At 51.8% G+C, this 14,516-nt stretch overlaps 1 protein-coding gene across 1 annotated transcript in view; it reads left to right on the top strand.

Annotated features, from left to right (window-relative positions):
* Positions 1–14,516, top strand: part of B4GALNT3 (beta-1,4-N-acetyl-galactosaminyltransferase 3) — a 29,356-nt gene that overhangs the window by 10,177 nt on the left and 4,663 nt on the right. Inside the window, exons 4-18 of the mRNA XM_077168202.1 lie at positions 1,342–1,437; positions 1,941–2,031; positions 2,398–2,498; positions 3,049–3,116; positions 4,220–4,298; positions 4,429–4,495; positions 6,127–6,270; positions 6,877–6,986; positions 8,399–8,499; positions 8,772–8,833; positions 9,462–10,257; positions 12,318–12,637; positions 13,352–13,505; positions 13,763–13,835; positions 14,246–14,399. Of these exons, the coding sequence (XP_077024317.1) occupies positions 1,342–1,437; positions 1,941–2,031; positions 2,398–2,498; positions 3,049–3,116; positions 4,220–4,298; positions 4,429–4,495; positions 6,127–6,270; positions 6,877–6,986; positions 8,399–8,499; positions 8,772–8,833; positions 9,462–10,257; positions 12,318–12,637; positions 13,352–13,505; positions 13,763–13,835; positions 14,246–14,399 (2,416 nt within the window). The remainder of the gene's footprint in view (positions 1–1,341; positions 1,438–1,940; positions 2,032–2,397; positions 2,499–3,048; positions 3,117–4,219; positions 4,299–4,428; positions 4,496–6,126; positions 6,271–6,876; positions 6,987–8,398; positions 8,500–8,771; positions 8,834–9,461; positions 10,258–12,317; positions 12,638–13,351; positions 13,506–13,762; positions 13,836–14,245; positions 14,400–14,516) is intronic.

Raw genomic sequence — 14,516 nt, 5'->3', positions numbered from 1 at the left:
ACCAGACCTAAAGAATTTCCCCAGAAGGAGTACAACGTCCCCATTCTTTCCTCCCTTGAAGCCTTACCCCAGCCCCCACCTACCCAGCCCACATCCCCTCTCCTGCCCAACCCAGCTCCCCCACTCCTATTCCCAGGGGCCATGGCTGTTTTCCAAGGACCCACATTCCTGGCAGTGACCAGGCCAGTATGCCCCGGACGGGCCCAGTTGCTGAAGGCTTGAGGAGCAACAGGCTTTCCCATGTCTTCTCTGGATCCAGCTGAAGGGTCTTGGGCATTCCAGCTGAGGAATTCACCCCCATCCAGTTACTTCACCCAGGACCTTTGCCACTTCCCTCTATCTGGTCTTCCCATCTGGGTGTCCCTTCCACCTCTGCTGACTGTTCCTAGGGGCAGCTCAGATTTAGATATCTGTTGGGCCACCGGGGGGCAGGACTGTAAAGAGACATGAAGGCCCTACCTCCACAACCTGGAGATAAACTCGGAGAGGGGAGGAGAAAAGAGCAGAGATGGGGTCATCTGAAATTCTTTATTGAGGTGAATTGGATAATGTCACCATGCTCCCCCTCTCCTCAGAAACGTTCCCTTTCACCCATCCAGAGTCCTGGCTCCTGCCTCAGCCCTTTCTCCTGAAGGGGCCTCTGCTCCCAGCCTCCAGGCTCAGCCCTGCCTCTGCAGGCTGGGGAGGACCGAGGGGCCGTTCCTATGTACTTCCTTCCTAGTGCTGCCTCCCTGAGCCCTAGACACCTGCGTGCGTCCCAGGGCAGGCCTGCCAGAGGGGTCCTGAGTTCTAAGGGTGGGCGGTAGGTGGCTGGCTGTGCTGCTGCAGCCAGTTGGGCCCCCATAACCTCCTGCCGCATTTTCCCAGCTGCTTCCCAGCTTGGGGAGCCAGAAGCGTGAAGACCATTGGGTGGATAAGGTTTCATCAGCAGGCAGCTGCAGGGCTTTCCTCCCACTGAGTAGGGGGGCAAGGGAGGGGAGAGAGCAAGTCCTTAGCTGAAGCCCCAGTGTAGGTCCTCCTTCCAGCTCCTTCTCTCGGCCATTCCATCCTATTATCCCCCCCCTCACCTGGGGAGCCCCCACTAGCCTCCTTCCTGCAAGGAAAGAGGGTGGGAAGGGAGAACATGGCCTGAAAAACAGACCTACTTTGCAGGGCCAGGCCACTAGTGTGAGCTGTGAGTCCCCAGGACGGGAATGGTCTGGCGGGAACCACAGCCTGAGACCATGAGGGGAACACTTGGGCAAGGAGCACCATGCCTCCGTCCTTCCTCGGCCTCCTGGAACTGCGGGGCTGTGGGGCAGGTTTGGGGGTGCTCACCTACTCGCTTCTCTGGCTGCACAGTTTCGGGGTCGCGCCAACCTGCACGTGTTTGAAGACTGGTGTGGCAGTTCCATCCAGCAGCTCAGGAGGAACCTCCACTTCCCACTGTACCCCCACGTGAGTCCCTGCCGGCCCACCTCGCCATCCACAGCCACCTTTGTCTCCTGTCCCCTCCTCCCGCCCTACTCCTGGTCTCTCATCTCCCCCTTGCCCCATTCCTGCCTGTGTTATCTTCCCTTACTCCTTTTCTGGTCCATTTTCTTTCCTTTCCCTACTGTTCCTCTTTTCTTCTGCCCACAATATCTCCCTTGGTCCCTTCCCAGGGATTCTTTCCATTTCTCTGCTGTCCTCTGCATCATTCTAGCTTAAGGCTCTCATTGTGGCTTACAGTATGGTTTACCCAGGGCCAACACATACAGTCGGCCTGGTTGTGCACTGTACAAGATCAGTTACACAAAGAGGCAAGTGGGGACCAGCCTGTACTCCATCTCCAAGCCATGCCCCTGTCCCTCCTGTCTCCTCTCTTCTCTATCTTCCCACCAGCCCTTTTAGTGGACAAATTTTCCCAATTTCCTCTTCCCTCTTCTGGGTAACAGTTTGCTCCCCCTTTCTCGGCACAGATCCGCACAACCTTGAGGAAGCTGGCTGTGTTCCCTAAATGGACTAACTATGGCCTCCGCATTTTTGGCTATCTGCACCCCTTCACCGATGGTGAGGCCAACCCTATAGCCCTACTTCCTACTCTAGATTTCTGCAGGGTACCCAGAACACATTCTCCTGCAGCTAAAAAATAAGCCAGCACTAGGGTAGTGGCCCAGGGAGAAGGGAAATCAAGTCATGAGGAGGTCTTATCCAGCCCCCACCCTCAACTCCCAGGCTGTCTCTTTAATCCCTGTTGTGCTGAATGTGGAATAAACTACTCTCTAGGTGTCTTCTCCATCTCAACAGTGTCTCCCAGGATATAGGAACCTCCTCCCCCCCCCCCTTTCAGAGGGGGAGAGAATTTAACACTGAGACATAAACCAGGCCCTCTGCCCTTCTTGCCCTTATCTGCACACTTTCTCCCCTGCTTCCCAGGGAAAATCCAGTTTGCCATTGCTGCAGATGACAACGCTGAGTTCTGGCTGAGCCGCGATGAGCAGGTCTCAGGCCTTCAGCTGCTGGCCAGTGTGGGCAAGGTAGGGTCAGCCCAGCCCAGGAGCGCCTCCCATCGGTCCGGGAGCTGGGTCATGGAAGGGTGCTCGACTCTGTCAGGAGACTCTCATTACCATTAGCATCTCTGGTGTGACTCCTGGGGGATGTGGGGGTGAAAAGGCAGCATTGTTCTGCCCCTTTCATAAAGGGATAAAGTGAGGTACAGGGAGGAATGAGGAGTCAGAGTCTGAGGCTGGAAAAGATCCCGGAAAGATTCATCTATGAGCCTTTGGGGTCCATGTGACCCTTAGCACAATGCTGAGGCTTTACACTATGATCTGATTGTTCAGGGTCCTTCTAGAAAGGGCTGGATGCTTCTAGCATAAGTCACTCATCAATCTCCTTATCTCTTTTCTGTTTTCTCTCCTATCTCCCTCCTCTTCCTCCTACCTCTCTTCCTCTTACTTCTCTCCTTTTTGTTTTTTCCTTGTCTCTCCACCCAACACTTCACGTCTTTCTTTGTATCTTCCCCTTCTCTCCTCCCTTCGCTTCTCTCCTCCCTTTGCTTCTCTCCTTCTCCCCCCATGTTGCTAGACTGGAAAGGAATGGACTGCCCCTGGAGAGTTTGGGAAATTTCAGAGTCAAATTTCCAAACCAGTGAGGTAAGTGTGTGTGTGTGTTGAGGGGTGTGACAGACAGTGTCATGAGCAGAAGTAGAAAACCTCAAGTGCTAAGGCCGAGCTGGTAGAGACCTCTCTGTCCCCTCCGCGCTTCCAGCGAGCTGTCCTCATCTCCGCGGTGTCTGCCTGGCACCTGTGCGTTCTGCGTAAGCAGTCTTTGACTTGGAAACCACCTAGCCCAACCCTCCTCATACTGCAGATGAGGAAACTGAGGCCCAAAGAAAGAGCAACTTACCGAAAGCCATACGGCTATTTAATGTCACTCAGCACTGGAAAACAGATCTCCTTTCTCTCAGTCTTGCTCTTCCCGTTTCCTCCATCCCCGGAAATGCCTGCACCTTTACCGTCTGGATGTCGTCTACCTGTGCTGCAGGGAGTTCCTGGGCTGTTGGCAGACTTACAGAGATCCCTTGGCAAACTGGAGGGACAGGAAGGCATTTCCCAGTCCTTAGGGACGGGAATTGCTTTGAGGCACTGGAAAGGGGAGCTTAGTCCACCTCTTGGACGCCACCTGGTGGTTTGTACACAAGCAGGCGAGAAGGTGCCCTGGCTCGATGTAATACTGACTTGATAAGAAGGCAGTCTAACCTGCGGAGTGCCTGCCGCGTGCCAGCCACTCTGGGGGCACCTTAGTGGAGAGGTGTGGTCCGTGGCACGGACTCGTAATCATGACTGCCTGGTCCAAATCCAAGTCCACCACTTACTATCTGGGTGTCTGGGCAAACTCATGTTTTCATGCCTCATGTTCTGCAATATAAAGAAGGACTGGGTGGGTTGGTATAGATAAAGCGCTGAGGACAGTGCCTGTGCATAGTCACTGCCCTGTAAGGATTACCTGTTTCATTTGATTATCCCCGTATTGCAGATAGAAAGTGAAGGTCACAGTAAGTGGTGGAGTGGGGTCTGTAACCCAGGTGGTTACATGGAGAGCTCCTGCGAGCCTAAGAGCAAAGGAGAAAAGGAGAAGGGGGCCTTCTGAGCAGTGGGAGAGGGGCTGGTGTGGCCCTGCAGAGAGGGAGGTTAGAGGGGTGGCTGCAGAAGCCTGGGGAGACAGACCTCTTCCCTCTGCTCTCTGTTCCCACCAGCTTGTCAGCCACCCACAGGTACTACTTTGAGGTGTTGCACAAACAGAATGACGAGGGCACTGATCACGTGGAAGTCGCGGTGAGTGTTCTGTGCGGCCCCTGCCTCTCCTGGCTGGGTTCCCAGCCCCCACCTCTCCCCTTGTCCCTTGAAGCCTGTTCGAGATCCAGCTACCTCCAACCTTCCACATCCACCCTGCCTCCTCTTCCAGTGGCGACGAAATGACCCTGGAGCCAAGTTCACCATCATTGACTCCATCTCCCTGTCTCTCTTCACAAGTGAGTAGACTCTACCCCTGAGCTGAAGGAGAGGTGGTGACAAGCAGTGCAGCCCAGCCAGGGGAAGCAGGAGGGTGGAGGCAAGAGCTCAAAGGGCTTGGGGCCGTGGGAGTGAAGGGGACCCAGAGCAAGGAGCAGAACCTAAAGGACCTTGAGGCCAGGGGCCCTTAAGTTTCAGAGATCAGTGACCTCTTTAGAGAACCTGCTGAAAGCTCTCTGAGCCTACGCCTCGGAAAAACACCCTCATCCACCTACATATAACATTTTGTCTATAATTTCAAGGGGATTCCAGAGATCTGTGGACTCACCCCAGATTAAAACCTCTCAGTTCAGTCCCCTATTTGGCGGGTGACATGGTCATTGTTCTTGCAAAACTAAGGCCGAAGGAAAGGAAACTTTTTCACCTGCTTTAAATTTGCAGTAAATGTGTTTTTCTATTCTGTTTTTCATCGCTTTTGGTATCCTCATCGAAACTCCTGTCCCGCCCCCCCTCCTCCCACCCAGGTGAAATATGGCCACTGTAAGTCCTCTCTGAGAGGTGAGGCCACATGGGTCCAGATGTAGAATGAGCAGGCAGGGCTAGAACCCAACAGAGGCGAGTGCTGGGAGGAGACTGGAGAGAGGGAGTGGGGTGGGGGTGGAGGTGGGCAGGAGATGGCAAGAGAAAGGAAAGGTCTGGGCTTATGGGAGAGGGGAGCTGCAGGGGGCAGGCAAGGTGGGTGGGAGGAGTCCTGGTGACCCCATGCAAGAGACCCCAGGGTCAGGGCAGGAGGGACAGGTTGTGAGCTGCTGGGGTGGTGTAAGAAGGGAGGAGATGGAATCCACAGATACACTGTGAACCAAGAAGAAAGGCAGCCCATAGCCGCATTCAGGTGAGAAGTTAGTAAGATGGGCAGAGGTTATGAGTCTCAGGCCAAGAAGGAACAGCCCCATTAGGGGCTGGAGACAGAGAACCAGGGGTAGGTGGCAAAGATAAGCAAGTGGTCCCCCAGGGGGCTTCATTAGAAAAGGAAAGAAGGAGGCAGGAGGGAGCAAACTTGGAGAATAGGAGCCAGGGGTTGCCTCTGCTAGCGGGCATTGTTGATTTGGGTATTCTCCTACAACTCCCAGAGTTGGACTGCCTGGCTTCACACTCAGCTTTGCCGCTGATAGGTTGTGTGGCCTGGGTCAAGGGACCTTGATTTCCTCTGCCAATCAGCGTTCCTCATCTGTAAACTAGGAATATTAATAGTACAGAAGTCATATGGTAGTTATGAAGATTAAGTGGGTTGATGCTTGTCAGATACTTAGAATAGCACCTGGCTTATTAGTTAGTTCATTAAATAAATTAAAGATATTTACAATGACATATTTCCAGCAGAAGGCAGTAAAACGTTTTGAGGAAGAGGTGTCTTTTTCCAGTTAACACAAATTTGTGTTGGAGGCTAGCCACAGGGCAAGGGGAAGGGGTCAAAGGGGGATAAATGGTTAAAACTGCAGGCTATGGGGGTGGGCCAGTCTTGGGGGAAGAGGACTGAAGAATATTCACGCTGGACTGGGATACAGCTCGGAGAGGCAGGGGGACTGGGTTCTGTGTTGGGTTTGCCCCAGGACTCACAGCTTCCCTCTGCCCTTTCCTCCCTGGGGCCCAGATGAGACGATTCTAAGGATGGATGAGGTGGGCCACATCCCACAGACAGCAGCCAGCCACGTGGACTCTCCAGACGCTCTGCCCAGAGATGAGCCACCCCCTGCCGACATGCTGCGGCCGGACCCTCGGGACTCCCTGTATCGCCGTAAGGCCTTGCCACCTACTTGCCACTCCCAGCCACGCTGGGACAAGGCACTTCCAGGCCCCAGGTTTGGTGGGAGGTGGGATGGGAAGACATAGGAGACCTGTCCAGTCTACCACGGTGTCCTCAAAGTCACAGAATCTTTTTCTACTCCTTGTGTGTAAGATACAACATGCATGCAGAAAAGTCACAAGAAATGTATGTGAACAGCTTAATAGATATCCACATTATTACAGAGCAAACATTATGCAACCACCACCCAGCACAAGAAGTAGAACTAGAACCCTGAAGTTCCCCATGAGACCCTCCTCAATCACAAATGTCGTTATTGGATTCTGACTCTTGTCATTCAGTGAGAGAAGTAGGTTCACACTAAAGTGTCAGCGTCAGGGTTTTCATTTTAAAAGAAGACAATTAAAAAAAAAACCAAAAACCAGCAGTTGGGAGACTAGGGGATACTCAGCGCCATGCACTAGGGTGGAGGCTTTGTGGCCTCTTGGGTATTTCTAAACTTTTATTAAGGCTAGCCAGGAGGCATGTGGCTCTGAGTTGGCCCCAGCTTCAGGCTCTTACCCTGCACTCTTGCCCTTCTTCCCTTCCTGTCCTTAGTGCCTCTGGTGCCCAAGTCCCATCTGCGCCACGTCCTGCCCAATTGTCCCTACAAACCCAGCTACCTGGTGGATGGGCTCCCCTTGCAGCGCTACCAGGGGCTCCGCTTTGTAAGTCTGGGGCCTGGGTAGTGGGGGAAGGGGTGGGAAAGGGGTGCTCCCTGAGACTGGGATGGGAGGGTGAGGCCGACCCCTCCCTCTTCCTCACGCCCACCCAGTAGACAGCATGATCTCGCAGGCCCCTGGACTGGGGAGAATTTGCATTCAAGTTGCCTCTGATCCTGATGGACCACTTGTGAAGCCTGAGGAAGGGGTACTACTGTTCCTTAGAAAACCACCCCCACGCCAAGTCGCCCTCAGTCATGATGGAAGGCGGGCTGGCCTCAGGATTCCTGTGCTCTATCCCTCCTGGTCAGGCCCACCAGGGGTCAGCCAGCAGAATTTATTCAACACGTCGACAAGCCTCCAGGGTAGCTTTAGCAAATCCATAGCCCATATGGAAACTGGAGGGGCCGAAGAAACACTAAATTTCCCAGGTCTAGAGATGATTACAGGAGAGTGCTGGAGGCAAGAAGAGTCAGGAGTCAGAGAATGGATGGAAATTTTTTTTTAATATTTTTATTGAGAAGTATCCACATACATACAGTCCAATCGTGTTATACAATCAGTGGCTCACAATATCATCACATAATTGTGTATTCTTCACCATGCTCATTTTTAGAACATTTGCATCACTCCAGAAAAAGAAACAAAAAGAAAAAAAAGAACTCACACATCCCATACCCCTTCTCTCTCCCTCTCATTGACCCACAGTATTTCACACTACCCAATTTTCACCCTTTATCTCCCCTTATTACTTATTTTTTATCTTTTTTGTTTTTACTCATTTGGTGGATTTTTTTTTATTATGGACAACAAACGTACATGCAGACATTCTTGACATGGTTACAATCAATGGTTCAAAATATTATAACATAGTTGTGTATTCACCACCATGATCATTTTTTTGAACATTTGCATCTCTTCAGCAAAAAAAAAAAAGAGAAAAAACTCATTCATTCCATACCCCTTACCCCTCCCTCTCATTGACCACTAATATTTCAATCTACTCAACTTATTTTAACCTTTGTTCCCCCTATTATTTATTTATTTCTTATGATGAATGGGATTTTCAATGGAGGTTTAATGGGGGCCATGGAAGCTGTGGAATAAGAAGGAGGATGTTCTAGGGCTGTGGGTGGTTGCATAAGCGGAGCGAGGTGGGGATGGTCTTAGCTACAGCTGAGTGGATGAGCTGGGCAGGAGCTGAAGGTCCTGTGTAGGGGGGCACAACTCAGGGACCCCGGGAAAGGAGGCCTAAAAAGTGGAATGGAACCCCAATCAAAGTAGCGTAGATGTTTCACTCGATTTTTCTCTTCCCGCCAAGGACAGCTGCCTACCAGCCAAGGGTAGGCTCAACCCTAGATAACCAACTTCTTACTGTGACTCTACCCACTCACTCCTGCTTCTTTCTCGACTTCCAGGTTCATCTGTCCTTTGTGTACCCCAACGACTATACGCGCCTGAGCCACATGGAGACCCATAACAAATGCTTCTACCAAGAAAGCACCTACTACCAGGACAGGTGAGGGGTACTGAAAGAAGCAGACAGTGGTCTTGTTGGAGGCTGTGCAGGAGCCAGGAGAGTTGCCTTGACCAAAGAGGCCGCAGTGCTCTCCCAGCCCCAGGAGTCTGCTCTTACTGGGGCCGTACTGTCCTCACAGACACATTCTCCCCAAGCCACCTTCCTCCATTTGAGCTTGGGGCATGACTTCAGGCTCCTGCTGGAACTTCTTGCAGAGCCGGCTGAGCCTCAGGCTTTGGCTGCAGGTACCTAACACTCCGTTCCTTCAGTAGGTTCACCTTTCAGGAGTACATCAAGATTGACCAAGCCGAAAAGCAGGGACCAGAACAGCCAGGTACAGGGTGACAGCAGAGCTTCCAATTCAGGCTGGGAGGGCCAACCACAGTCTGTTTCTAGGGGAAGGTCAGACCCCGTCAGCCCTGCCCTTGAGAAGCTTGAAATCCAAACCACATAGTCCTTTTCCCACACCCAAGGGAGGTGAGTCTCCAAATCAAGGCACACCTAGAAAATGACGCTATATTTAACAGCATGCTGGGGGTCAGTGGGATGGGTTTTAGAGCCCTGGAGATTACTTGGGCCCCTTGAGGGATTGCTGTCCCCAGCATGTGACTGGGGAGGCTCTGCTAGGGAAAAGCACTGTCTTCCTGTTGCCCTTCTTGAGGAATTAGGGCATGGCTGGGACCATTGTTGGGTCCCGAAGTGTGCCAGGCCCCTGCTCCACAACCCTATGGGAGATGGATAAATATTCCCTTAATGCAGATAGAGAAACTGGGGTTCACTGAAGTTGAATTCTTTGCCCAAGGTGACCCAGTATGTAAATAGCAGAGCCTGGATTCAGTCCTGGGGCTGAAACCACCAAGTATGTCACCTAGGTCATCAGCTGTCTTGTAGGTCTTTTTGGGAGAAAGGTTGAGAACCTTGATGTATAGGGAATGATGGTTTTTGATGGTGTGGCCTTGCAGGTCTTGAGAATGGCCTGCTTGAAGAATCCCAGTATGGAGAAGGGGAAGAGGAGACGCCTGTCCCCAGTGAACAGAACTCCAGGATGCTTAAGGGCCAGCAAGTGCCTACCTTGACAACTGGGCAGGAGGTCACTGGCCACCATCTCCGGAGCCTGCGGAAGCTACTGGCTCAATCCCGGAAGGCCTCGTTGGCCCCCTTCTCCAAGCATAACTCCACAGCAACCTTCCCAGTGAGGAGCAGTGACAACCCAGTCCAGCAGCCAAAGAAGAGGAAGAGAAAACCTGTCCCTGAATCCCACCAAGATCTCCTTCATTCTGACCTGCGACCGCCTTGGCACCTGGCAGGGAATCGGCCTCAAGTTAAGAGGCAGGGACCCACGGGTGACGGCCCCAGGAAGACTCTGGAGCAGTCCCAGTGGCTGAATCAAGTAGAGTCGTACATTGCAGAGCAGAGAAGGGCTGACAGGAGGGAGCCTCAGATTCCCAGGAGTCACTGGCCTGGGGAGGATGAGGTGGTGGCAGCTGCAGGCCAAGACGGACAAGTGGAGGGAGAGGAAGAGGGGGAAGAAGAGGAAGAAGAAGAGGATATGAGTGAGGTGTTCGAATATGTGCCCATGTTTGACCCAGTAGTAAACTGGGACCAGACCTTCAGTGCTCGGAACCTCGATTTCCAAGCCCAGCGGACTGACTGGATTGATCTGAACTGTAACACATCCGGCAACCTTCTGCTTCCTGAGCAGGAGGCTCTGGAGGTCACACGGGTCTTCTTGAAGAAGCTCAACCAGAGGAGCCGGGGGTAAGGTAAAGGGCTCTCCTGGGGCTAGGGTCGGGGGCAGCCAGCCAGCCCGGAGGGCAGACACATGGGGGCGTTAGCAGGCTCCCACCACTGTAGGAATAGCTAGAACTTTACCCCCAATTCAGGCTCCTGGGAAGGGAACGTGCCCTGGGGCCACCATATCTGGAGATGATCTGGGCCGGTCAGGGCTTTGCCACCTCCACCCCCCACCCCCATCAAGCAAGGCTCTGAAGACCTTGGTGGCTGACCTGGGACATGTGCCGAACACTGGGGAGGCCCTTGGTCAGTATGGTTGCCTCCCTTGGGAAAAGAACATGTGAAGAGACAACAGGCAAAGCAGCAGCTAAAAAAATAAAAATAAAATCCTAGATGTGGGCTAGAAGGGCAGGGACCTGAGAAGTGGGCTTGCATTATTTGTTCGTTCAACCAGTCAACTTTTTTTTTTAATTGAGATAAAATTCAGTCTTTTAACATGTACAATTCTGTGGTTTTTAATAGAGTCACAAAATTGAGTAACCATCACCACTAATTCCAGAACATTTTCATCACCCTCAAATGAAACCCAGTACCCATTAGCAGTCACTCCCCATTCTCCGCTCCACCCCCAGCCCCTGCTAACCACTAATCTACTTTGTCTCTATGAATTTGCCTATTCTGGACTTTCATATAAATGAAATCATGCATTATGTGACCTTCTGTATCTGACTTCTTTTACTTAGCATAATGTTTTCAAGGCTCGTTCATATTGTATTTCAGTATTTCATAACTATTGCTGAATAGTCTGGATAGACCACTTTTTGTTTATCCATTTCTCAGCTAGTGGACATTTGGGTTGTTTCCACTTCTTGGCTATTATGAATAATGCCACCATGAACATTCACGTGTAAGCTTTTGTGTAGATGTGTATTTTCTCTTGAGTACATACCTAGGAATGGAATTACTAGGTGTTCTAGTTTGTAAGCTGCCAGAATGCGATATACTGGAAACAGAATGGCTTTTAAAAACGGGAATTAATTAAGTTGCAAGTGTACAGCTCTATGGCCGTGAACATGTCCAAATTAAAGCAAAGCTATAAAAATGTCCAATCAAAGGCATCCAGAGACAGATACCTTGGTTCTAGAAGGTCGGTGACATTCAGGGTTACTCTCCCAGCTGGAAAGGCACATGGTGAGATCTGCTAGCTTTCTCTTCAATAGCTTCCCCAGGGCTCTGTCTCTTCTGTTGGCTCTGTCAGTTCTGGGGGCTCTCGTGGCTCTAAATATTTTTTCAAAACAGTTCCCTCTTAAAGGGCTCCAGTAAGCGACTGGGTGGAGACATCTCCATGGAAGCATCTAATCAAAAGTTATAGTCCACAATTGGGTGGGTCATATCTCCACGGAAATAATCAAAATATCCCACCCAGCAATATTGAATGAGGATTAAAGAGGCTTTTCTAAGGTACATAATAGCTTCAGACCAGCATACTAGGTTATGTGGTAACTCTATATTTAATCTTTTGAGAAACTGCCAAACTGTTTTCCAAACTGGATACATCATTTTAAATTCCCACTGTCACCAGGTAAGGTTCTAGCTTCTCTACATCCTAATCACCTACCCATCTTCTGATTATAGCCATCCTTGTGGGAGTGAAGTGATACCTCATTGTGGGTTTGATTTATACTTCCCTTACGACTATTGGTATTGAGCCAACCAATCAACATTTATCTGATAATCCATGTGTCTTATATACTGTTAGATTTGAACAGAGCATTTTATTAATGAGGGTCAGCTTCTCCTGAAACTCCTTCACTGGGACCCTCTTGATCCGTTTAGAAACTTAGTATCTTGGAGCTGTAGGAAGCTTTAGAGAGTGTGATGGCTCATTGGGTACACTTTTAAAGATGGAGCCAGTGAACCATAGAGAGGTCAAGAATCTTGCCAGAGGCCCCAGAGCTAGCCAATGGCAAAGCTAGGACAGGACCCAGGGTCTTTGCACTCCTGCCCTTCCAGACTTCCTTCACGCATCCTAAACCTTTGGGTGGAGAAGGATTCCTTAAGCCACCCCCTCCTTTCTGCCATAGGCGGTACCAGCTCCAGCGCATTGTGAACGTGGAGAAGCGGCAGGACCAACTGCGTGGGGGGCGTTACCTCCTGGAGCTTGAGCTGCTGGAACGGGGCCAGCGCCTGGTACGGCTCTCGGAGTACGTGTCCACGCGAGGCTGGCAGGGCATTGCTCCAGCAGACAGGGAGGAGGCCGAAGCCCGTAACCTCCAGGGCCTCGTGTGGAGCCCACATGACCGCCAGGGACATGTTCTGAGCAGCCGGGCCTCAGAACCCAAGCTGTGTTGGCCCCTGGGCTTCTCCTGGAATCACCGAGCCATGGTCCACTTCATTGTGCCTGGTGAGCTGCAAGCCGAGCCCAGTTGATCGTAGCCGGTCAGGGACGCTAAGGACAATTGTGAGCACTCACATCTGGGCTCACTGGCTTGACCTCACAACAGCTGAGCAAGAGGCCACTTCATAGTTGAGAAAACTGAGGCTCACACAAAAAAGTAATTTGTGCAAGGTTATGTAAGCAGTGAGTTTGAGAGCTGGAAGTAGATGCTGACTTGTGGGTCAGAGCTCTTTCTACTGTACCCAGCTTCAGGGTCAACTGTGATAACCACTGGGCATGTACTCGGGGTTTACAACTGGTTTGGGGAAAGAAGACAGGAAGGGTATTCAATAGGGTGGTTTGGCTGGTTTTTGTAATGAGAAGGGGAATGCACAGCAGTCAGGAGTGTAATAATGAGGCAGGACAGAGACATAAAGGATGAGAATGAGATGAGCAGATTGCAGAGTTTGTTAGAGTATGGCAGGGTTACAGTGAGTTGAACTGATGATGAGCCACCTTCTCATGGGGTTCGAGAGAGGCAGGACACAGAGGCCCCTTTAGTGGGCAAGTTCTCCCTTTGCCCTTCCTTCCCTTGGCTGCACTGCTGAGGGTTTCCCACAGTTGCATCTTCCCCTAAGCAGAGGTCTGATGGGACTCCTGACTCATGCTGAAACCAGGAATGGAGAGGCTCATCTTTTCCCACCTCTGCTTCTTTCTCCCGGCCTGCCCCCACGGGGGTAGTGAAGAACCAGGCACGCTGGGTGCAGCAGTTCATCAGGGACATGGAAAAGCTGTCCCAGGTCACCGGCGACCCGCACTTCAACATCGTCATCACTGACTATAGCAGTGAGGACATGGATGTTGAGATGGCACTGAAGAGGTCCAAGCTGCACAGGTGAGGAGGATGCTGGCCAGGGCACAGCCTGCGTCTCCTTCTTCCTCAAGTCCCAGGACTGCCAGTTCCTGGCCAGATCTAGCAATCAACCCAGCTCTCCTGATTCCCAGTTTTGGGCTTTTTCCAAAGGGGTCTCCCTGAAAATAATCACATCCCAGGAGCGCACATCCTCTCCACTCCCTGCCTGCTGACTGCCTCCACGGACCACCACAGTGAGGTCCTAATCCTCAGCCATCTCTTCCCTTCTCTCCTTACAGCTACCAGTACATGAAGCTAAGTGGAAACTTTGAGCGCTCAGCTGGGCTTCAGGCTGGCATAGACCTGGTGAAGGTGAAGGGTTTGGGAGGGGCCCAGGAGATATGAACAGGAGGTAGAGAGCCATTTGAGGTGTGAGGGAGCAGTTGGCTCCTTGGAGAGGGAGGGAGTGATGAGGAGCCAGGGGGTCGTCTCTGTTTTGCTGCAGGGCCCACACCAGGGGGTGACTAAGCAAAGGAGTAGAATAACTGCCCAATTGTCCAGAGCCCTTGGGGTTCATAAGGAGGGGAGAAAAGGGAGTCAGCACCATTCTTCAATCCTAAGGATTGTGCTGAATGCCCAGTAGTCTGGAAATCTGTGCAGCAGTTTGTTTTATGGAAGTCTGAGTCATTCAAATGGGGAAGAGCCTGTGGATTGTCCTAGAGTGGGCCGGGCTTCCCAGCCCTGGTCTGCCGTCTGCCGACCCCACCCATATTTGTTCCCAGGACCCACACAGCATCGTCTTCCTCTGTGACCTCCACATCCACTTCCCAGCTGGAGTCATCGATACAATCCGGAAGCACTGTGTAGAGGGCAAGATGGCCTTCGCCCCCATGGTGATGAGGCTGCATTGCGGGGCCACCCCCCAGTGGCCCGAAGGTGAGCCTACCCTGGGCTAGGGAGGGTGGGGGAGACCTCTCTGGCTTTGGTCCTTAACCCCAGAGCTGGAGGAAGTTATCTATGTGTCAGCATCTGCCCCCTTCCTGACCCGCTCCT

The sequence above is a fragment of the Tamandua tetradactyla genome, chromosome 7 (assembly GCF_023851605.1).
Source record: "Tamandua tetradactyla isolate mTamTet1 chromosome 7, mTamTet1.pri, whole genome shotgun sequence".
NCBI lineage: Eukaryota > Metazoa > Chordata > Mammalia > Pilosa > Myrmecophagidae > Tamandua > Tamandua tetradactyla.
This window is presented reverse-complemented; position numbering and strand designations above follow the sequence as displayed.